General features: G+C 42.6%; 1 protein-coding gene across 10 annotated transcripts in view; it reads left to right on the forward strand.

Moving 5' to 3' along the window:
* cdk5rap2 (CDK5 regulatory subunit associated protein 2) overlaps positions 1 to 23,183 on the forward strand; it is a 39,506-nt gene that overhangs the window by 9,110 nt on the left and 7,213 nt on the right. For 4 of the 10 annotated variants that reach the window (XM_080017962.1, XM_080017968.1, XM_080017964.1 and 1 more), the window contains exons 4-40: positions 517 to 627; positions 1,211 to 1,287; positions 2,607 to 2,730; positions 2,858 to 3,042; positions 3,204 to 3,348; positions 3,897 to 3,950; positions 6,858 to 6,992; positions 7,080 to 7,199; positions 7,406 to 7,498; positions 7,675 to 7,893; positions 7,999 to 8,169; positions 8,288 to 8,398; positions 8,511 to 8,648; positions 8,776 to 8,955; positions 9,125 to 9,319; positions 9,714 to 9,905; positions 10,096 to 10,225; positions 10,340 to 10,479; positions 10,581 to 10,697; positions 11,172 to 11,300; positions 11,598 to 11,710; positions 11,881 to 12,020; positions 13,992 to 14,132; positions 14,285 to 14,391; positions 14,565 to 14,687; positions 15,196 to 15,279; positions 15,430 to 15,596; positions 15,696 to 16,029; positions 16,124 to 17,720; positions 17,912 to 18,019; positions 18,817 to 18,965; positions 19,070 to 19,461; positions 19,866 to 20,098; positions 20,517 to 20,565; positions 20,903 to 21,082; positions 21,759 to 21,934; positions 22,782 to 23,147. In XM_080017962.1, the coding sequence (XP_079874088.1) occupies positions 517 to 627; positions 1,211 to 1,287; positions 2,607 to 2,730; positions 2,858 to 3,042; positions 3,204 to 3,348; positions 3,897 to 3,950; positions 6,858 to 6,992; positions 7,080 to 7,199; positions 7,406 to 7,498; positions 7,675 to 7,893; positions 7,999 to 8,169; positions 8,288 to 8,398; positions 8,511 to 8,648; positions 8,776 to 8,955; positions 9,125 to 9,319; positions 9,714 to 9,905; positions 10,096 to 10,225; positions 10,340 to 10,479; positions 10,581 to 10,697; positions 11,172 to 11,300; positions 11,598 to 11,710; positions 11,881 to 12,020; positions 13,992 to 14,132; positions 14,285 to 14,391; positions 14,565 to 14,687; positions 15,196 to 15,279; positions 15,430 to 15,596; positions 15,696 to 16,029; positions 16,124 to 17,720; positions 17,912 to 18,019; positions 18,817 to 18,965; positions 19,070 to 19,461; positions 19,866 to 20,098; positions 20,517 to 20,565; positions 20,903 to 21,082; positions 21,759 to 21,934; positions 22,782 to 23,147 (7,225 nt within the window). The remainder of the gene's footprint in view (positions 1 to 516; positions 628 to 1,210; positions 1,288 to 2,606; positions 2,731 to 2,857; positions 3,043 to 3,203; positions 3,349 to 3,896; positions 3,951 to 6,857; positions 6,993 to 7,079; positions 7,200 to 7,405; positions 7,499 to 7,674; positions 7,894 to 7,998; positions 8,170 to 8,287; positions 8,399 to 8,510; positions 8,649 to 8,775; positions 8,956 to 9,124; positions 9,320 to 9,713; positions 9,906 to 10,095; positions 10,226 to 10,339; positions 10,480 to 10,580; positions 10,698 to 11,171; positions 11,301 to 11,597; positions 11,711 to 11,880; positions 12,021 to 13,991; positions 14,133 to 14,284; positions 14,392 to 14,564; positions 14,688 to 15,195; positions 15,280 to 15,429; positions 15,597 to 15,695; positions 16,030 to 16,123; positions 17,721 to 17,911; positions 18,020 to 18,816; positions 18,966 to 19,069; positions 19,462 to 19,865; positions 20,099 to 20,516; positions 20,566 to 20,902; positions 21,083 to 21,758; positions 21,935 to 22,781; positions 23,148 to 23,183) is intronic. The other 6 variants (XM_080017965.1, XM_080017966.1, XM_080017967.1 and 3 more) reach the window with 6 other exon arrangements.

The raw sequence follows: 23,183 nt of genomic DNA on the forward strand, positions 1-23,183 counted from the left end.
TATGTTGTTAATCTTAAGTCAGTCTGGCCAGTGTGACCAAATATGGAGATTTGGAATATTGAAGGGTTCAGTAAAGGTGACCCAAAACCCGTATTTCAGCATTGCTATGGTATGCATGCCCATATTTTTGTAGCTGGCTACATAAGTAGGAGCTTCTAGTAGTCTTAAGTCTCAATGCCTTTTGACAAGCTCCCCAACCCCCATTGCCAGATGTATGCTGTTATAGGCCTGGAGCCCGATGATGCACAGTCTGATGAACAAGCCCCTATTACTCACATACACATGCACGCGTTCCAAATACAGATATGCTCACTCCCACTTTTGACTACTGCTATGTATAAAAGCCATTACATAACTGCATACATTCTTTTTTCTTCTTTCTTCTTTTTCTTTTTTTCAATTTGTTTCTGCTTTGTTATGTTATGTAATTAAACAGGGCAAATAAACGCTTAGAGAATCATTAATAATAAACACATTTTCTTGGGTATTAAATAATATGTTTTTCTTAACCCACAGCAAATTACAGCCCTAAAGAAGGAGAATTTTAACCTTAAGCTACGCATTTACTTTCTGGAGGATCGCATGCAGCAGAAGTGTGATGACTCCACTGAGGACATATTCAAAACGGTGGGATCCCCTCGGCATGTCTGAGTGCAATAGTGTAATATAAAGACACGTTTTCTGAGTAGAACAATTTGTCTTTATGTGTTGTTTTTTTTCCCTCATTGATTCATGTCACCCCTAAATGGCATGTGCAAATTAGTGTTTTTAAACATGTTTGGATGCAATCACTACTCGATCTCTAACTAAATTTGGGCTTTCTCATTCATAGCCTATGTCAACGCTTTGCTTAACTATTTTTGAAACATTGTGAAATAATTTTACACTGTTTTTATCTTTTTCACACAAACACATGGTCGGTTTGTTTAGTTTTTTCATTGTCCCGCAATATTTGAAATCAATGTTTTTTGTTTTTTTTCATGTATTGTGATGAGGAGGCAGAGGCAGTGCAACTTGTTCAATATTCTATGATGAAAATGTATTGATAGACATACTTTTTGTCAAAATAAACCAGAGTAATGTCTGTAATGTCATTAGTTTCAATAGTAGGTGGATGTGAGTTCATTGTTTTTTACTTGTGGTGATGTTGTTGCTACAGTTTCATCTATGTTTTCCCTCTTATGAGAGATTTAATATTGTTTCTCCCTAGAATATTGAGCTGAAGGTAGAGTTGGAATCCATGAAGAGAGAAATGGCAGAGAAACACACACTACTTGTGTCTGCATCGTAAGTATCAGTCCCCTTAAACGATCAAGCAGCAAAACTGAAAGGAAACTGAAAACTTAACCATTTCAATATGACATTGATCTATGATCATCTTAAACATTGTTCAGTTTCAGGGTTTCAGAATCTGTCTACGAGTTCTCTGTGTCGACAGTATAAAGTAAAACTGAAAATCGTTCTTTTTACGTTCTACAAAGTTTACTGCTTATAACCTATTCAAAAAGTTCTAAATAAAATTAAAAACTAACGGTATTGGTTTCTAAATGGAAGAGGGAGAAGAGTGCATGTGGCGGTGTGGTAGAGGAAGCCAAGTGTGTGTGTGTGTACGTGGCCGTGTGCACTGCAGGAGTTTTGCTTTCTCAGATTTCTTTCTCATAATACAGGGGCAGGCCTATCATAGAGAATTTTTTCCCGTGCCCGCGATAGAGTAAAGTGCCTCCTGTCCTGCCCCGTTATGCACGCACATCGCACATACTGTATGAGCCGCGTAGCGAAATGAGGTTTCATTTCAGACACCTTTGTCATCATCTTGCTAGTCAGACTACCATCCTGTGTGGGTAAAACCATCTGTTTAGCCTACATTCTCAAATTGACTTTAAGAATTGCATCGTTGATTCGAAAAAGGGGTGGAGCGCTATCCGCAGCTCAGATCAGAGTGAGTTTCTTTTATTGTAGATTTATTACTTTTACTCCCGTTTTTTGACTGAATGAAACAAACAACGACTAGTTGTTAAATGCCTGTTATCACCCCTAGTTCAGTTATAACTTGCAACCAAAATATAACTATCTTTGCTCCCACTGGCAGCGACTAAGCAACTTCACTGCTGAGGTTATAATCTCTGTCACCCGGTGACAACAGTAAGTCCAGTTCAGAAAGTTTAACTTTATGGAAATGAGCAGCAATCACGTCAAGTGTTGGCCAATCGGGGGGTAGATGTGGTCATCTCCGGTTCTTATGCTGTAACAACTTAAGATCCTATTGAAGTTGGTTCCTCAAAGTCTTAAAATGGAAGACTTGGAAGGCTTATTGTAGCGGGAACTGGGTTCCCCATTTGGAATAAAATGAATGATGTGTGGAGGCAGCTGACGTAAGTTGTGTGCTTCTTATGACATGCATTAATGTAAAACCAAGTGAATCACCTTTTTAAATGGAAGCCCACATTAACGAGTAGCGCTGACCATTCATGGACTGTCAATGGCCTGCCAATTATTACAATTAATTGTATTAGCAAAGAACATGTCGACATTATATTGCATATTAAAACAAATGAAGATATCATCATCCGAAAGTTTCCCGTTCCTTTACTTGTCTTTGGTGTTAGGAAAGCATTGGAAAGTCTGGCTGATAGAGACACAGGGGATCCCCAGCGCATTAGAGAGCAGGCACAAAGAGAGATGGATGCTCTCCGGGACACACTTCACAAAAAGATGGCTGAACTGGAACAGGTGAATATTCAAGGCACAATGACAGAACCACAAAGTACAAGAGCAGAATATCGGACTCCATGCCCAATATATCACTATACAAATATACTCAGTTCTAAAAATCCGCCCCCTTTTTTGTTCATGTCAGAGTCTGCGTACTGCAGAGGAAGAGGTTGAGAGGATGGCGTCCATTGCCGAGCAGGAGCAGCTGAAAAATTTTGAAATGGAGAAGCAGCTTCTGGCCTTGGGTGTTTCCAGTGCCAGTGCCTTCAATCCTGTCCCATTTCCCACCCCAGCCGATGACCAGCGGCCAGCCCTGCAGGAGAAAGACAAGTGGGAATGCACAGAATATCACCCTTATTCTCACTAGTCTCAGATTAATAGTTCATTTGAATGTTTCTCTTTGCTATCTTTTTTGACATATGAACATTTTATAAAAGTTGGACCCAATGAAGAGTCTCATCTCAGTCTCGTTTCTCATCTTTTCATTTCAGCATCACCGAGCAGCTTAGAGAATCTCCAAATGGTCAGGTAGATGCTGTAAATGAGACGAATAGAACAGACCATGGAACAGATTCACAAACTGACTACATTAGACAACTGACCATTGTTAATGCTGAGAAAGATCAGCAGCTTCAGGTAACCGGCTGGTTTTCATTCTGTTAAGATGATAAAATGACATCATTGATATATATTTAATATAAAATCTTAAATAATTTTTTTGCCTAGCAATTCTGTTTAATTCTATGAAACGATGTTATTATATTATATGTAATATTATATTATATACTAATGATAATGTAATTATATGATATGTAGGGTTTATTTATTCATGCACATTACACATGCATCTACATGGTAAATGGTAGTGGTAAACAAAGTGGTAGACTAAGTAAACAAGTATTTTCTGGTTTAAAAAAAAAAAAAAGACAAATTCTTTGCATACAGATTTTTTTTCATTGTATTTTAGATTTGAATTGTTTAATACTATATGTTGACATGACTTAAGTCTTGTGTTGTTGCATGTTTTTCTCTGGCATATTGAAAAACGACCTCAGACTGAGAGCATGTAATTGACAAATCAGATTCAAAAACCAAAGCAAATCCTTTCATTTCATTTTAGGTTTCATGAATGAGAACATTATGATCTTATTCAGTGGTTGGTAATGTCATTTTTTCCCCTGCAGGCCCTGAGGGATGATTTAGGCAGAGAGAAGGACAAGACACAAAGAGACTATGAGGTTGGTTTTTTCTTGATCTACTACTTCTAATCTCTATGTCGTGTCCAGAGATGGCTGCACCTTGACCCTCTTACCACTAAGACTATTGTTCCTTGGGTTTACTTCACTGAGTTGTATTTTTGAGAGCTGCTTTTGTTGTTGCCTTTCTGTCCTGTTCATTAGCAGACATTTTGTTATGTCATTCCCTTTTGTGCTGAGCCATGGATTTGCCTTAAACCATAAGCCATATTTCATTTTACTGACACCTGCGGTTATGTCTGAAAGCATTCAAGCACAATCCCTCATGGGGTGACCGACAAAACAGACTGTGCTCTTTGTTTGCAACACAAGGCAGTCACTGTCCTGACACTTGCAAGATGGCTTGTGGTGAGGAAATGTGCTATGGCATGATTTACAATTTCCTTGTTTCTTCAAGCATTCCTCCTGGTGAAAATCTATTTATGTATACTGCTTGAGCTGTCATTGTGGGCTTTGACCTTGCTGTGGTAGACTTGCGGCTTGGAGATTTAACAAAGTTTGCCTCACAATAAGACTTGCATCTTTATTACTCTATGCAGAAGGGAACATCAGAGTTGTCATGATTACTCTCCTGCAAATCTGTGCTAGACAACAGAAATGAGGCTGGTGTAGCTGGTTGTATTAAATGTTTGATTTGCCAAACTTTGCATCGATGAGTAAAAGTAATCTGAGTCATTTTTATTTTATTGTCATTAATCATGCAATATCCTTTCATAACACACATATATTGGCAATGTATATTAATTTTAGTTTGTAAACTAAATTGTTAAACTTAATTGTATGTTAACTGCTGTTTTCATCGATAGAATTCAAGAAAGTTTAAAGGCATCTTCAAAGCAATTGCCAAGCTGCTTAGAGAACATAAAAACATGTTGCTTTGCAGAGGAGCCAAGAGCCGCTAGCTGGACAGTGTCCAGGGTTCGTGATTTGGATGTCTCGACTAAGGTCAAAGTGTTAAGACTGGATTACCCAAGTTACAGGAACTGTCGTTCCCCCAGAGTGATCATCATTATCCATTAAAAAGATCTATGTCATACGTTTATCTGTCATATGTCATATTATCTTAGACAGGGGAAAATGTATGAGGGTATGAGTATGTTTTACATTTAACATCCACTTGTGTAAAAGCAGGACAAAGGGTTGGAGCAAAATAGGACTTGCCGATGTCTTCCACAGAACAAAGGTCTGAAGCAGTGGATGACAGCAATAGCCACAACTTACATTTCTAATCTGAACTCGAATTTGCCAGACAGGATAGACTGTACATATGACTGACTGGATGCTGCCATCACCATCCAGCAATCTCCCTACAGTGGCACCTGTTTACGGCAGATCCCTGTACCTGATGTCCTTATCAGGGCTCCTGGGGAAAGGTATTCTGGGGCGGGTCTTTGTGGGATTATTGAAGCTGGCATCAGCCATAACACAGATCACTACCACAGTCCTAAAGGATTTGATCTGATTGAATGCATGGGCAGAGTAAAATAGAGGCGGGAGCAGGGATTATTGAAGGCTTAGGCTTACAGTGCTCTGCACTCACCAGGAAGAGCTCAGTCATTCTCTTCTCTACTTCCTCACCGATGCAGCAAGAGAAATGATGAACGTTCTTTGACTGGCATACTGACAACGATGGGAGACTGGATCGTTTAATTGGGAGAGGCTTTTTGAAGCCTTTTTATGTGGCTGAAGCTGCCTTTTCTGGATCTAAGGCACCATGAAGGATCCTTGTCGTATGTGTGGAGTTCGACTGGTGGGAAGCCAATGCCGCTGGATTTTTAGCTTATCAGGAAAGATGAAGCTGCAAGTTGTACTGTCCCATGTGCTGGGCTGGGAGGTAACTCGCGATGGCCGTGGAGAGTTTCTTTGTGGCAAGTGCGTCTTCCAATTGGAGAAGGTGGTTCAGTATGATATTTCCACTAATCGACTGCAGGATGAACACAGTGCTCGGGTCCAGAAACTCCAGGCAGAGAAAGATCACCTCATCCAGTGTCTGGTTCATGTCTACAATAAAAATAACTCGACCTTCGATAAGGGAGATGGGGAAAGCTCTTGTTCCAAGACTCCCCTCAGGTCCTCTGGTGGGGGGAGTCCTGACGAGGAGGCTCTGGGTCAGCTCATCTCAGAGGGTGAGGCTGGTATTTTTGAGCATCGTATGCGAAGGTGTGTTAGTCTTGATAGGATTGGAGGTAAAGGTACAACACCAGGACGCCTGAGCCTCAGGAGGTCCAGGCTTGGATCAAGTACATGGATAGAAAAGTCTGGGATGAATGCTGGTCTCCAAGCCACACGCCACCACTCACAGAGCGTGTATCTTGACTTGGTGCACCAGAAAGGGACCTTGGTCAGGTCTGAGTTCAAAGGTCGCTCAAAATCCTTGCAGTCCCTGAATCGGGACTGTCTTCCTGACACTTGCTCAGGTCCCCCACCTAAACGACTCCTCGGGGAGCCCAAGGTGTTCAGTGCCAGAGACAATCTTGCTGATGGGTCAACAGGAAAGGCGAATGCAAGAGCCCTGCTCCGTTGCTCCTTAGGTCAGCCTTCTGTGGTGTCTGACATAATCCAATTGCTGCGCTGCATCTCCAGACGTAAAGTCTCTGCTCCTCCAGCCAGCCGCATCCCCCTGTTGCAAAGGCCCAGTGCAGGGCATTTGCTCCTGAGTGTCCTAAGGGGGAAACGCAGGAGCAGGGAGGCAGAGTGGAAGTCTCTACATGACCTTACAGAGGAATTTGATGATGAATACACTCCTGTGGTAGCCAAGGTAGTTTTGCTTCAGAACCTCAGCTGGCCAAACCCTTTGTGGTCTATTATTGAGGAAATATAGATGTCAACTGTGTCCCAAAAAGAAAATCTATATGATGTTTATTTACTTTCCCTTTTGATGTGTTCTAGGGTTTTGTGGAGAAGGAAAGTGAAGTTCGCCGATTAGAGACCACCCGTAAGCTGCTGAATGATGAGCTGACCCAGATGAAAAACACCAATGAGAGCTTAACAAAAACCCTGGATGAAGCCCAGAATCAGAATAAGGTAATTTGTGAATAACAGGTTTGTCATTTTCTTGTTAGTCATCCATTATTTTGTCTCATAAATTGTTGTTTTTCATCTTTCCAACAGGTTCTGTCAGGAAAGTTGGAGGAGAAGGATAATGAGCTTTGCTCTGAGAAGAAGAATTCTCTAAAACGAGACAAAACCATCCAGGGACTCACTCATGTCCTCAAAGAAAAGGAAAAAGAGGTAAAGTTGTTCAATTGCCCAGTTTATGAACTATTTCAGGCTAGCTTCACATCCACATATGTAGTGATAATATGGTCTATAACAGCAAAGGCGATTTTTATTTTATTTTTTTACCTTTCTTTTTTACCTTTTTTTTTTTTTTACCTTTTTGACCACTAAGGTAATACTCTCACAATCCCCTGTCTCCCTATTATGGTGTGTTGCAGATATCAGAGTTGTGTCATGAGATTGAGGACAGAGATGACGCTTTGGCCAAGGCTAGAGACGCAGCACATAAAGCCCAATTGCAAAAATTCCAGGCAAGTACCCAGCACACTGAGAGCTTAAACACTGTTGCAGTTGAACTGGACACTCTCCTTGGTTTAAACCTCTAGGTGAAATCTCTTGGGATAACAAAACTTCAATGCTTAAACAAAACAGGGTTATATACTCTTTCGCAATTTTTTTTCAGTATATGTTTTGACATATTTCGCAGGGGGCAGAGGAGCAGCAGTCACTGCTGATGGACAAGCAGGCCGAGCTGGCCCAGCTCCAAGGGGAGCACCACACTAAGGTGCTGGAAGCCCAGAAACTGCAGCGTTCTTTGCTCAGGAAGGAGCAGGAGCTAGCTGACCTACAACAGGCAAAGGACCAACTAGAAGTGGAGCTGGAGGACCTCCAGCAGCAGAAGAAGAAAGGAGATAAAGCCTTAAATGTTGGTATCCTGCAAAAAGGAACCTATTTATGTTTCCCTTCTTGTTCTGTCTACTTAAAAATCAAAATATCCGGCTTTATGTTGATCTGTTTCTGTCTTGCCCAGGACCTGCAGAATCAGCTGAAGAAGTTAAGTGCTGAGATTGGGGACAAGGACAGTGCTCTGGAACAACAGTACCAGGAGCGTCTCAATCAGACCACAAGAATGCTGCAGGCCCAGGAGGTGACCATTCAGCGTCTCACCTCCAGCCTGGCTGAGAAAGAGCAGCAGCTGCAGGTGACAGTCATACACTCAGCTGAACACACGACACCACATGAAATGGGACTTGACCTACTTAGGAACTCAGAGATATAGGTTGTACGATTTGGTAATTTGATAACGCTTGTTTGTTCAGGAGTACATGAACATGGCAAAAGATTTTGAGCAAAGCAGAAGCCCAGGGGGAAGCAATACTATGGTGTCTAAGCTTCGAGAACGACTCAAAGAGAAAGAGAAGGCTCTCGAGGTGTGTTGAGCCCTGGCTGTGGGCCTCTTCTCTTTACACCTGCTCTTATTTTCTTTCATGAGTTATCAGGTTTGTCTCTGGTATTGACATTTCATGGTTTGCCATCTCGCAGACAGCATTGGATGAAAAGTTTGCTGCCATAGAGGAGAAAGACAACGAAATATACCAGCTGCAGTTATCTCTAAGAGAGAAGGAGAGAGACGTGGAGAGACTCACCAATTTGCTCTCTCACAACAATGAAACCATTAATGTGAGATTACCATACTTAATAACTGTAAATAATTTGATGTAAATCTACACTAAATGGTCTTGTTTGACCGCCTCTCAGGTGCATTTCTCTTGAAGTTGCCAGCTTTCTTTTTTTTTTTTCCATCCAGAGTTTTGACTGCCTGATCAAGGAGAAGGATGTTGAGCTGCAGCACCTTGCCAACACACTGAAGAACCTGCAGAGAACCAAGCAGGATGTGGAGGACAACCTGAACAGATCTCTGAGGGAGAAGGACTCCATCATTAGCCAGCTACAGCTCTCGTTGCAGGGCAAGACAAAAGACATGGAGGTTAGAAATTAGATTAGAAATAGATAACCTTTTTTTTTTTGTTTGTTTTTCCTTTTCCCGGTTCTGGCAAGAGTCCCTTTCCTGTGACAATATATTAAGAGATGGTACCGTTTGATGGGCATTTTCTAATTTCTTGACTCGTTCTAACTTTCTAATTCTTCGCCTCCAGGAAATGGCTGAAACAATGTTGAACCAGTCACAAACCCAGGCCCGTGACCTGGCTGAGCAGATGGGTCAGAGGTTAAAGGTAACAGAAGCTATGCTAGCTGAGGCAGTGAAGGCCCGGGACAGGCTGGTGTCTGACAACGAGTCTGCTGTGGAAGGACTGCTATTCACCATCAGCAGCAAGGACAAACTGTTGAAGGTCAGCACCTTATCTAATCCAGTGGTGGCCCGCCTGGTTTTAATTGCCGGCCACATGTGTGATCCCTCTATTGTATTGCAAGTATAAAGTGTCCCAAAATGCTATAAAAGCTAAATATTGAACTAACCTATTTAAGCAATATGATAAGAGAAAATCATAAATAAAGGCTTAATTCAAGATTTTTTCAATTAAAGAACATTACATTTTTATCGGAAGCCTACAGGCTGCATGTGGACCTTAGGTTGGTCACTAATGATCTCATCCATTGTTCTGTTCAATCATGCTCAGTGTGGCATCTCACTTTCCATGCGTGACTTGCTCATATTTCTTCATTTGTTCCTTGGATAGTCAGTCTAATTGTGATTCCTCTAATTCCACTTATCTGTTGTTCTAGGATTCTGCTGAGCACTACAACCGCATGCTGTCAGGGTACACTCAGGAGATCCAGGAGCTAAAGAGGCAGCTTTGTGACAGGCAGCAGCAGCTCGCCACCGCTGAGAAACACGGCTCCTCAGCGGCTCAGGAGGGTTACCTGGAAGCAGCTGAGCTCAGAGCACTTCTGTCAGAAAAGGACAGGCTCATCAACGTGAGTTCCCTGGTGGCGCAACAGTCTCCAAGACTGCTTCCCGGAGGCAGCTGAGTGTAGCCTACAAACATTTAAAGGGGGCTGCTGAGCACTCTAGCCTCAAATTACTTGGAGGCGAATATACTATATATCATTTACCTTTACTACAATTGCATTATCAGTCTAACGTAGTTTGAATTTAATTTTACAGAAGCTGTTTGAATCTGGTCAGGAAAGAGATCAGTTCCTAGTGGAGCTGAGACAGAAAGGGGACTCGGATCACGTGTTGGAACTCAGACAAACCATTCAGGTCCTGCAGGGAAGGCTAGAAGAAAGGGAAGGTGAGGCATCTAAATGTAGCCTGAGATTGACCCTGAGATTTTCATTGGTGTTTAATGAGATAAACTGATGTGTTCCCTCGTTCTAAATCAATTGTGTATTGTGGACGTTTATAGCTGAGCTGTCCAGGAAAAACAATGACGGTAACATTGAGAACAGTGCAGTCACCAAGAAAACCGTCATTATCCTGAAGAAGGAGCTTGGACAGAAAACCGAGGCACTGAACAAAGCACTTAAGAGGGAGAATGATTTGAAGGTTAGTAAATATTGAAACATTTACATGTTGGCGTCATGGTCCAGACTTTATTGCAGGGTGTAATATATATATATATATATATGTATTTTTTATATATATAGATGTCACTGGCAGAGCTACAGTCAATGTTGACAGAGCTGGAAGGACATAATAAAGGTCAGTTGGCCAACATAGAGTCCCTGACCAGCACACTGGACACCAAGGATGAGATTATCAGGGTAAGGAATACCCATCCACAGACTGCTGTCAGACATTCAAATGCAGCTTTAGATGAAAAGCTTTTTCTCTTACTACTAGTGATGCCACGGTGAGGAATATTTCCCACGGGTTAATAAACTTATGACGGGACATTTTCCATCAGGGGAAGGGGGGGGGGGCTATAGGAGACCTGATCTAAGGTCTCCTATAGCCTTCTCTCCTCCCTTGATAAGATGACTGTGCTGGGACTCTGCTGTGTGCACACAAGCAGCCACTTTTACTTTTGTAGCGTCCGACTAAGTATTGTTAACAGGCTTAGTGTTTTACTAATTTCATTTTTTTTATTTGATGATGTTCGGCTCTGAAACGTGAAAATGAATTCAGTGAATTTTATCTCCATTAAAAAAAACTAAAAAAAACTCACTGCATTTCAACCTTGCTGCCCTCGCTTTAGCTGTCTTTGTAAAAACTTCTGTTTTTGATGTGCTGGGCAGGACCTCCACCAGCGTCTTGGTCGGACAGGGGATGTCCATTATCAAAGCTCCGGGTCTGGGGTGGAGACATCAATGCCTATCCTTCCCCAAAGAGAGAGAACTGTCATTGGTGGGGACAGCCAGCAAAAGGTACAGAAAAACATGTCTAACCTTTTCACTGAGCAAATTGGCAGAATTGGTTAGCCATAGATGAAGCAGGGCTGTCAGTCATAACGTTTTAGTTGAAGATTTATTGTCATACAAGTAATTGCAATGAGCAATTAAAATTTTCCTTTTTTGTTTATTTTATGTCATTATCAGAGTTCAAGCTTATAATAATGTTGTTTTATAATTGTGGCATTGAAGATGGGAATATAGTGATTTAAATAGCCTGAAACCAACAACAATGAAAATGTACCTTTTTTTTCTCCTCACTTCCCAAACCAGGTTTTCCCAAACTTGTCAGCCTTGCATGAGGAGCACGAGGCCCTGAACAGAGCACTTAGATCTGAGCAGCAGCTCTACTCAAGCCTAGTCAGAACTGTCAAGGAGCAGGACAGGTAAGGAGCACTGAATTTACAGTATAGTTATTAGCATAGATAACTCAAAATTAATGGCTTCCTTAATTTATTTATGTAGGTGAGTAGAAGAATAAACTGTGTGTGCGTGCGTGTGTGCGTGTGTGTGTGTGTGTGTGTGTGTGTGTTTGCGCGTGCGTGTGTGCGCACAGTTCCCAGCGTCTCCACGCCCTGCAGCTGGAGCTGACAGCAGTGCAGCTCCTGAGGCAGCAGCTGGAGGAGGGTGTTAAAACAAATGAACAGTTAAAGGACGACCTGGAGAGAGAGATACACAGAGCTGAACTCAGAGAAGGTGCAGTACCTACACACTCGGATGTAGAGAAGGCCGGAAACTGATAAAATGACATCCGGGTGTATTTATTACCTTAAATGCAACAGAACGATGTGTATCCATAGTGCCTCAGTCTTCTTTCTCTGCAGTGTACATGGAAACGAACACATTTGACTGTTTACTAAGCATGCACACCTGGTCTTCCCCTTTTATCTCTCCGTCTATTGTCTCCGTCTGTTCACTATTCTCTACATTATCACCGCCTCACCTGCATGTTTATTCAGATACTCTGTGAGTTGCTCTTCACTTTTGTGTGTTGTTTTTGTTGTCAAGTGTCATTCGAAGTCTCACCTTTCCGAAATGTCTCTGAAGTTGTCTGTCATTGTCAGTGGAAAAGCAAATAAAAATCCCTTTCTTTCTGTCTGTCTTTCTCTCACCTTTTAACACGCTTTCTGCCTGTTTGCAATGCCTATTAAAAGCTCTTGCTTTGAATAGACAGTGCATTAATAGACATTAATTCTTGTTTGTTGACTGCATCACCTTTCCACCATTTTCTATTAATCCAACCCATTTAGCCATTTGTCACATTAATTATATTTAGTCACATAAGTAATTTAGTACGTAAGTATCAGTGACCATTAACCTCTTTTTCTGTGCTTTGAAGGGATAAAAGTGGCGCCCGTATGTTAGTTCTTTTAACTAGTGAATCATAAACATTTTGAAAACATCAAAACATAAAAATAAAATTCAATGGAATAAGTGCTCATGCAATGTTGCACATTATGATTAAAATTGTTTCTGTAAAAATAAGGTTAAAATTAAATGATGAGGTTGTTAATTGTATCACTGATTTTGTTCAAGATATGACATAAATGCACTTGTACTGTTAGTGCAACGCCTTCACTTCACTGAGTGAATTACTCTTCAAAGCTGATTGAATGAGTCACTGTGTGCAGCCGTTTAAACCAAATCACTTCAGCCATAAGACTGCACCTGGTTGTCCATACGTGTTCATGTGTGTCCTGCGCCCTCTTCCCCTGGCCAAGCCTAAACTAAGCCAAGTGTATAAATAGGTCATCTGTAAGTAAGTGGCCCAGGTTCACATTCTCAGTCACCTGGTGACACCAGGGAGGTGTGAAGCTAATTACACAAATGTATAATGGATCTTGCTTTTTTCCATTGGTCATTCCTTACACAGATATATGTATCACCCATTGTTACATTACCTTTCTATATCCATTTTTGCAAGTGTTAGCTTGAATCCATTTAAATTACTGAAGTCTTCTATACGGCAGATATCTGTACAGATACCACTACCTCCCTTGACTTACCATTTAATATAACATTAAAAAAAACAGTTAATAGTGGACAAATTTTCTCATTTTTTTTTAGAAATTAACTACTTTTTATTTTAAATGTCTATCTTTAAAATAAAAAATTCTAAATTAAATTACACAACATGTTTACCCTTATTTTACACATGTTTAGCTTTTTTTGCCTATGAACAAAAAAAACTTGCCATTGAAATACAGATAATTTTTCAATTCAAAATTGCAACAGCACAGTTTGGTCAATGCCATGAAAGTATTGAATCGCAATAGCCAGCCCTATTCTTTGAGCTCAATAGTCAGCGCTATAATGGATCTAGTGATTCTGCTACTGCAGATGTCATTAAAGATAATCTGTGAATATGTAATCCCACTTCCAGAAAGGATTGGATTCTTTCCAAATGACCCTCTGTCACACAGAAAAACACTAACATCTGAATGAGTCAAAGACATAAATGAAAAAATGACTGTTTGTCAGCCATTACTATTTGGTGAAACCAAATAATATATAATGAAAATAATAGGGCCAACATTGCCTTTTACCCACTGTTTTGCACTGTGCTGTGAGGACTGTGCTGCACTGATGTTTTTACACAGTAGCTCATAATTTAAGATGCCCGCTACAGGCAATATTGTTCTAAGCATCTTCTGCATGTCTATGTAGGTGTGGACCTTGTTGACCCTAACGAATTAGAAAGCATGAGACATCAACTAGAGGATGCTCAGCGCTGGAATGCCTCCCTGCAAGTGAGGCTTGGAGCCATCCAGAATCGTGGAGGGGGTGTAGGCGGCGCTAATGACACTGGTAAGTAGAATGGAGTGGCACTTGATTTCAGAGAAGGATGCATTAAGGTCTCCAAATAGTATGTTTTAATTTTAAAATGCTTCATATCGGCACATTATTTATGTAAGGTGTGGCGCGTGGTATGTTAACTCATATTATGTGCTGCGTTTTAGGGGACACTATGAGCTTCATAGCCGACCAGACCTCCTACATGAGTATCTGTGTGGGAGAGGGATTCGACGGCTTGCCCCAATTCTCTTCTCAGGAGCTCAGACAGAAGGTTGGGTTCTTCACCAAAACTAGCACCATGTATCTATTTAGACAGAATCATCATTGTTTACTTGTAATCCTAATACATAAATGTCATCCATACCTTTCAGACAAGAAAGAAAAGAAAATTACATTATGCGTGCCTTACAGTCTGCTTCTTTGCTCTTGGTAATGGATCTGCAGGAATGTATCAACAGACTACAGGTCCTTAATGAAGAGCTCCAAAGAAGGCTATCGTTATTGGAAAGGACAGACAATGACCCATCCAGCAGAGAAGACCAAAGCATGGCCAACCCGGGGAAACAGGTTAGAAGCCACTAAATGGTCTGTAGATAAAGGTATTGTAGCAGTTGTTGCTACGGCATCATAGATGTTTCTGTGAATATATGGATGTCAAGGCCACCTCTCCATACATAGTAAATATGTTTGCATATTTCTTCATTGGTGTCTGGCGATTTCCTGTATGTCCTTCTTTCTAACCACTGAACCTTTGAACCTGAGTCTTCACCACTGCTGCTTTTAGCTAACTATTCCACTAATGCCTTTTATGTCTATGGCACTATACATGTTATCTCTCTAACCAGTGGACTGTTTGTCTGTAGAAGAAAATGTCCTCTTTCCTCTCCCTCTCCTAACCAGCCCTTGTTTTCTTATCTCTTTGTCCCATGAAATGGTCTCGCTCTCCATGCCACATTAGACACATCCTGTCATTCTGCTGTTGCTGTGCAGTGCGTTTTATGGATTCTGTTCCGTCATTGAATTTTATTTTACAAAGCCATGTGTGTCACGCCCACCTCCCATCCCATTACTCTAGCAGCTAGAGAAGAGGCAGGAGGAGCAGCAACACATTAACAGGGCACAGGATAAACAGACCCAGACAGATGTCAAACTAGGACAGGTACGGGGGGGGGGGGGCTATGTTGGGAAATGAAATAGGATTTCATTAAAAAAAAAAAAAAAATTAAAAAAAGGCTTTCTCATAAATGAAGCCACTGAATCTGCATGCTGCCTTTCAATTGTTGTTTTGTTTTTGAACAATCTGTTGTAGATGGTGTCAGAAAACCATCTCAGTGTGAATGTAAGAGGTTCCCAAGTACAGACTGGAGAGCATTTCGGGCCTGCAAATGATACTTGGGAAAATGTAAAGAAGAGAGAGGGGGCAATGCTGAAATCGCTCTTGGGTGACTGTGGTGCCACATCGACCTCCCAGCTCAGGTTTGTCTCTTCTTCCTTAACCATTATTTCACCCATGCTCAATTCTTTATAGCACCTGAAAGCGACCTTAGTAAACTGTATGCTTTACCTGTGATGCAGGGAGGAGCTGTTCAGACTAAGATCAGAGAATGGAGAGCTGCTAGGACTGCTCAAGGAAGAAAAATCTGCTGAGTCGAAAGAAAAAGAGAGCAGGGACACCTCAGGAGACAGCAGCGATGGACAGGGCGACCTGAGTAGGACGGTGGAAAGACTGAGAGCAGAAGCACAAGGTCACCATCAGGTCATCCGGCTGTTGAAGGAGCAGCTAGAGAAGAAAGCCAGGGCAGTGTCGGAAGGGGAGACCCAAGTCACCACAAAACAAGTTGTAAGCATTGCCAAGGACACCGAGGGGCAGCAAACCAAGAGTTCAAAGCAGCACGTCACACGCTATGGGGTAACTGGAACAGAAATAAACAACTACCTTGGTGTGAAATGCAATTATTGTTTTTTTTTTTAAATATCTATTCATTTATTTTTGTCTCCTTTAGGCTGGGGTGAAATCTCGCCTTCCTGTCCTTGTGAGGCCAAAAACGGAGCTTAGTGCCCCTAGAGGGTGTGTGAGCAGACCGTCAGCCCAACCTTCTGACGATCTAAATGTTGATTCACTTCTCACACAACTCTCACCTGAGCACTGTGAGTTCCCCCGCTCGCTGCAGCACAGCACTCCAACTGATTCCAACACTGACCACATCCATGACAGCGGCTGTCCAGCAGGATCTGACCATCACACAGAGACTCAACACGTCATGGAAAAAACGGACTCTGCCTTATTTATCCAGCTGGAGCTTCTCCATCAGGAGTGCCAGGAGAAAGAGACCCTGATCAATGCATTGGAGGAAAAGCTGGCTAATTGGGAGGAGCTTCATAGCCAGCCCCAGGAGAAGGGCCAGCTGAATAGCGAGTATATTGGGGCCCTGCAGGCTGCAGAATCCACCATTGCTTATCTCACAGCATGCAACCTAGACAGCCAGACCGGACTCGGGTCACATTCAAGCAGTGTTCCTGTAGGCTTGCATGCTGCCCTCCAGAGGAGATGCACGGAACTCCAGCAGGCTCTGCAGGATAAGGAAAAACTTAATAGCCAGCTCGTAGAGTTTATTAAGATAACCGGACAACAAATTTCATCCTTCAAGGCTTCTACCTCCTCTCTTGAAACGACTGAAACCCTGGCAGACGCTCATGAGCTATTTTTGAAGTTACAATCTGCTCTGCAGCAGATGAATGCTTCTTTAGGTGTGCAAAGTCCAGCATTGGCTCTGGTAGGTTCTCATGGCCTTAGTCCTGAGCAAAGACAACATACAGACTCTCCTCGACAAGCTCAGTTGGAGCGGAGTAGGATCAATACAGAGTTTGAGAAGAGGGTCCCAGCGGACGATACTTTACAACCTGCTCACAACAATGGAGGCACGGACCAAGAAAATGACTGCACTGGGCGAAACATTAAAGAATCGCTGCTTAAAGATGAGTCTGGAGATTCAGATAGGAAAGTAGGCAGTTCTGGTGACATACGTTTAAATCTGAGAGGTCAGAGGTGTCTGTTAGACTGTCTCAAGGCAGCAGAGTCTGCCATTGCCTCTCTGACAGCACACTGTGCCAATGCCAGCAGCAGCTTGACTTCTGATGTTGCTGTACAGACGAGCCCGACACTTAAGCAGCATCTACACAGGCTTCAGAAAGCTCTACAAGAGATGGAAAAAGGAGAGGACATGGGCCAGACCAAACACATCCAGCAAACCAACACAGTCTCTAATAACCTGTCAGCAATTGAGGTTGCAGCCAGGTTTTTCCAGGAGCTCTACCACAGCGTCCATCTCCTCTACAAGGCCTTCAGTGATCACTCCCAGAGGATTTCTGAGCTCCGGGCTTCCCAGCAGGATGAACAGGGAGGAAGAGAGGAGAATGAGCCACAAGCCACGGAGCAGAATGCCAAAAGATTACCGCTGAAAGTTCAGGCCCAACTCAAGAGTCTACCGAAGGAAAAGACGTGCGCCTGTAAGCGCTTGGAGGAGAAACTGCCCTCTACACAGTCTGTTGCCATAATGCACAACTCCTCCAAGAAACCCTCCCATGACACTGCGCAGAAAGGTAAAGATTGGTTTCACGGGGTTGTTTGCATCTTTGCTTCGGCATATGCAAATGTTTTGCTTGACTGCTGATGTTTTTTTTAACCAAATAGTTGACAGTTACATATGAGAGTGTGCACATACTGTACCTAGCACAATCTCTGTGGGGAAAAAAAAAATCTCTTATCCTAACTCAACATATATTACCTCCAGTAGCAGCTTTGGAGCAGGATGACAAATGCGTGCAAGTGGATTTGTCGGACCTGGGTTACGAAACCAGTGGCAAGAGTGAAATTGATAGGGAGGAAAGCAGTAGCACAGGTAGATGGCTTCTGGACAGCCTGAGCATGTCGGTTTGATGAGTGGATACTAATCTCACGTGTGGATACAATCTGCCTGCATGAGGAATGAACCAAGGCTGTAACACTTTCTCTTATCTTCAGAACCCATTACAGGCTGGGGTTTGTTATAATGTCTTGCTGGAGTTAACCTAGATTCACTTGGCACTGCTTACTAGGGCTGGGTAAAAATAAAAAATCAATACAATTCAATTTCATTGTTTGGATTTGTGAATCGCTTTGAAAATTGTAATATCGATACATTGTTTGGAAGTTATAAAAAATGATTTTCCGCTTAGGCTAAATACCAACAGTCTGAAATTAATTTAAATTATTAAATGAAATGAGACTGAATTTGTTCCGTGAAATGTTTTTGTAATGCACCTCAGATGAGTTGGCCGCAATTCTCCTTATGTAGAAGACATCAATATATCTATGAACAATTGTATCGTGACCAATCTTATCAATATCAAATTTGATCGATATTAAGTCGATTCCTGGCCATTTGTATCAAAATCAAATTGAGACCGTGCTTCAATACCCAGCCCTAATGCTTACAACTTTGGACAGATCGTCAAAGTTTCACCCTGAATGGTTCATTGCATGTTTCCACTAAAATGTTTGTGAATGGCCACACTGTCAAAAGACTTCACTTTTTTTCTATAACTCTTATCGGCTATTTCCCGTCTGGTTTAGCAGTTGAGCACTTTTTAAACAGCACTGCTATGCCACTTTTACCTACACTATCACAATGTACGTCTGTGTCATTTTTGGTCTAAGATCTTGGGGTCGGTGTGCAGCCTGGCAGCAGTGCCTGTAGCCTGCCTTCTCTGCTGAAAGATGAGCAAGCCACCTTCTCCTCCACTGAGAACCTGGATTCAGCGTCCAACACCTCCTACCCCAGCTCTCCTGCTTTTAGCTCGCACAAGGTGAGTGCATGTACACCTGTGAACCCCAATGAAATCCTCCCAAAAATGGTATGATCCAAAATATGATTGGAATGTGTGAAAATATTGCCAATGTTTCCTGCCAGGTGACTCTGAAGAGTGTCCATGGGGAGTACGGTGTGTCAGAGGATCCGGTGGAGCTGCAGGCCCAAGTCAGAGAGCTGCGCGTCCAGCTCGAGGGCCAGACCAGAGTCATCCTCCAAATGCAAAGCCTCCTGCGCAGGAACTCCCTCCCAGTCGACCCGGTCAGCTCCTCCATAGCAACGGACCAGGCAAGGAAACGGAGGGAGGGGGGCAGCCAAGGGAGTTACTGCCTGAGCGGGGAGCTGAAGGAGGAAGAGGAGGGCGAGAGCCAGCTGATGAAGGATGAAATCAGCCATCTCACTGACGAGCTGGAAAGAGAGAGGAGTCTGAATAGGAGTGTGAATGAGCAGCTGCAGCAGGCCCACCACCGCAGTCGCTCTGCCTCACCCGCTAGGTTCATACTCTTAAAACATCTACAGGACACTTAACACTATAATGCATAGGCAACTTGAGTCCCAAGAATGCATATGTTGGGTCAGAAATGACACAGCTAAAAAAACTGTTGTTTTAATTTAGAAATGTGTACTATTTAATTTGTATTATTTAATTAAACTAATAGATAAACAATGAGTTCACATAATCGAAAACACCTTAATTAAGAAATTCCTGGAATTTTAGATGATAAAAATATTGTTGTACTGTAATAAAAATAAATCAAGAAAACAAACGTTTTTAACGCATCATATGCATTCTATGGTTAAATACATGTTATAAACTTAGATTAGACCAGAAAGACACTGTAATTCTTTGTTGTATTCACATTTTGAGTATTCCTTGTTTTGTTTTAATGTCTTGCAGACTGGACTCCCTCGTGCAGTCCCAGGCCAGGGAGCTCTCCCAGCTGAGGCAGCAGATCAAGGACAGCCGTGGCCTGGGAGCTCTGCAGCGGCAGCAGCTGGAGGAGCTCAGCAAAGCCTTCAAGGAGCTGCTGCAGGCCAGTGATGCTGACTTGTTCCGGGGGGGCGTCCTGAAGGAGCAGCTGGACAAGAGCCTGAGTATCCTGGAGAGGCTGGAAGGACAGCTGGAAAAAGGTTCTAGTGCTAATTCTACCGTGATGTGGATCGGGCACTGTTGTTGCAACTGACAACATTTGTCGTTTTTTTCCCGCATCATTTCTGATGTAAAAACCTAAGACTGCTGCTGCTGCTATTACTTCCAGTTCTGTGGGAAAAAAGTAATGGCTAGATTTATCCCACTTCCTAATTACTTACCTTCCTATCTGCCCCAAAGGAAACCATAACAATAACAATTAATAGAATCATCTAGTTTATAACCCTATTTCTACCTAATGCTTACCTCTGTCCTGTACCAAATATATAGTGCTTACATGTATATCTAGCCACTACACTTAATTGAGTAAGAGACAGATGAATTGTCAAAAATGAGTCCTAAATGTCATTCAAATGAAATAAATAAACAAATAAAATGATATTTTCTTTCCCATTGAAGATTCTAATCAAGATAACGAAGATGGGGCAGCTCTGGATCTAGCTCAAAGGTATACCTCAGTCTACTTACTGTTCAAGGCATTCATGTATGTATAATGCATTCATAATGTATAGCAATTTATGATTGTATGTACTGTTTCAAAACTGAATTTCAAGGTGATTTATAGTAAAAGAATGAATGAACCAAAATAAATGTGGCTGAAGGTGACTGCATGTTGCCAAATTTCCAGAACCCCCCCACACCAATCCGACTGACTTATACAGCCCAGATATATACTTTGTTTTTATAGTGGATTGCATCTTACCCACTTGGTCCTGGCTTAGCATCTCAACAAATATCTCATATCAATCGCATATATTTACAATGTATGTCACTGGTGTGGACAGCCCTCGGGGGATCCAGGAGATTCATAGTTGTCCTCAGGACAGTCAGGCTAGGATTCAGCAGGAAATAGAGCACCTGCGATGGCAGCTAGAGGGAGAGAGAGAGCTGCTGCAGCAGCACCTTCGCACTCTTGCTCAACAGAACTACAACCTTGCTGAATCTTCCAAAGAGCAGCTGGAACTGTGAGTGGCACAGATCCGAGTCTGTCAGGAGAGCATGACTTTGCAGTGAGCTTCCCATTCCTTCAAACTGTGTGTGCCATGTTTGAATGCCAACAGCCAGGTTACAAATACACTCAACAGACTTTTACATATTATTTACCCATTACACTCCCTGTAAACTCCATTTTCCCTTTTACTTTTTTGTGTGTGCTGTTTGTCCAACTCTCCGCCTGTGTGCCAGATTGTGTCCTGTCTGTGTAAAAAGGGTGGAACTGATGCGATTGATTTATCAGTCTGCTACATCAGTGGTTCTCAACTGAAGTTCGGGGACCCCAGGTGTCATTCAAGAGGTTCCAAAGGGTTCCAAGCAAAATGATTCAATAGCTACACTTTATTACATTATTTAATTTTTACATTATTTATCACATTATTTCATTTTCAATTATCTCTCATGATCTCTGTAACTATAGTATGGACAGCTATGAATGTTTGGACTAAATAATCAAACAATAACAAATCTTCTCAGATTGGGGTCCCAGAGACACGATCATATCAAATGGGGTCTGTGGCCTAATAGGTATCAAATTGAGGGGCCTTGATATGAGAGAGGTTGAGAATCACTGTGCTACATCACCCTGCAGGAGCTGGGGCTGGAACAAGTTGTCTCACATAGCAGGCTGTGTCTGTTCCGTGGCAGGTTGTCCAAGGAGCTGCAGGAGAAGAACCGTCTGATCCAGAGTCTGCAGAGCCAACTCGGAGGCCAGAGTCCCAGCAGCCATCACAGCTCCCACTCTGATCTGTCCCAGTCGTACATGGCCTCGGCCTCCTGCCGCACCAGTCCCACCACACACAGCGGCTATCTAGCTCCTCACGGTAAGCATGCTGAGCAAATGATATAAATTAACCAATTAGGGTAGGTGGCATCAAGATTTTCCAGATTTGCTTACAGAGAGCCAATTTGCATTAAAATCATCATAGACTTTGTTTGTCCAATTACGTGTCAATTATTGTTTAAGCCAAATTCATTCATAGTCTTCTAGTCGTATCACAAAAGATGGGTCCGGTCTGGTATCATGTGTTCTCTATTGTTATTATTTTTGGCCGCTGCAATTAACTTTGTGCAATCCATTAAAAATGGATATTTTTCCCCCTTTCTCTGCCCTCATGCATGGCTTTGAGAGTACTGGAATGGTGCTTGGACCTGGGCAGTCTAATAGCAGCTAGTAATGGCACTTATTTTCCACTCAGCTCTATTCTGTTGCAGTGAGGCATCCCACAGGACAAAGAGGGCCGGCCAAGGACAGAACAGGTGTCTTGTTTCTACCCACCCCCACTTAGGATGCATTATTCAGTGCCATCTATCTGGTTTAATCTGGAGTAGAGACAGTGAAGGTTATTCCAAAGGCAGATTATGAGTTTGAAACCATGAGAGCAGATGGAATTGTGCACTCACCTGGCAGGTTCCCTGGACTGCATCACTTCAGCTGCTTTTGCTAAGATAGAGACCAAGCTGTAGAACCAGAGAATTTTCTACTTAACAATTTTGGGGTTTACCTTTTCCAAATAGAGAGAGGATGAATTTATGACCATGGAAGGAGGCACCAGAGAAGGTTACTAAACATAAATGGAACAAAAATTTGAGTGTTGGTAAATCTTTTTTTTATTACAATATATATATATATTTTTTTAAACACACTGCTCTTTCCCTGTCTATATTTAGGCCAGAGAGACGCCACCGACGGGACAGGAACGGGTCTGGAGGCCGCTATTGAGCCAGTCTCTCCCGTAGGGGGAGCGAAGGCTAAAGGTGTCCTTAGTCACGGAGAGCACGGCAGCAGACTGCAGGGCCTGCAGAGGGAGAACGGACGACTGCAGCAACAGCTGAGGAACAGCGAGGATCTCAATGCCACCCTGCGCAGTGAGCTGGATCTCCATTGCTCCATTGCTGCCCAGGCAGGCCTCGACGATCAGAAACGGAGCCTCTACGGGGACCCGGCTGGGTTGGGGCCCCAAGTGCAAGCGGAGGATTCCAGACGCCCAGCCTCACAGCAGGACACTGCTCCACACACTCGCACCATGAACCCAGGTGAATGTTTTCGATTTTACATTTGCTGCGCTTTAT

Source organism: Zeus faber (assembly GCF_960531495.2).
Source record: "Zeus faber genome assembly, chromosome: 17".
Classification (NCBI taxonomy): domain Eukaryota; kingdom Metazoa; phylum Chordata; class Actinopteri; order Zeiformes; family Zeidae; genus Zeus; species Zeus faber.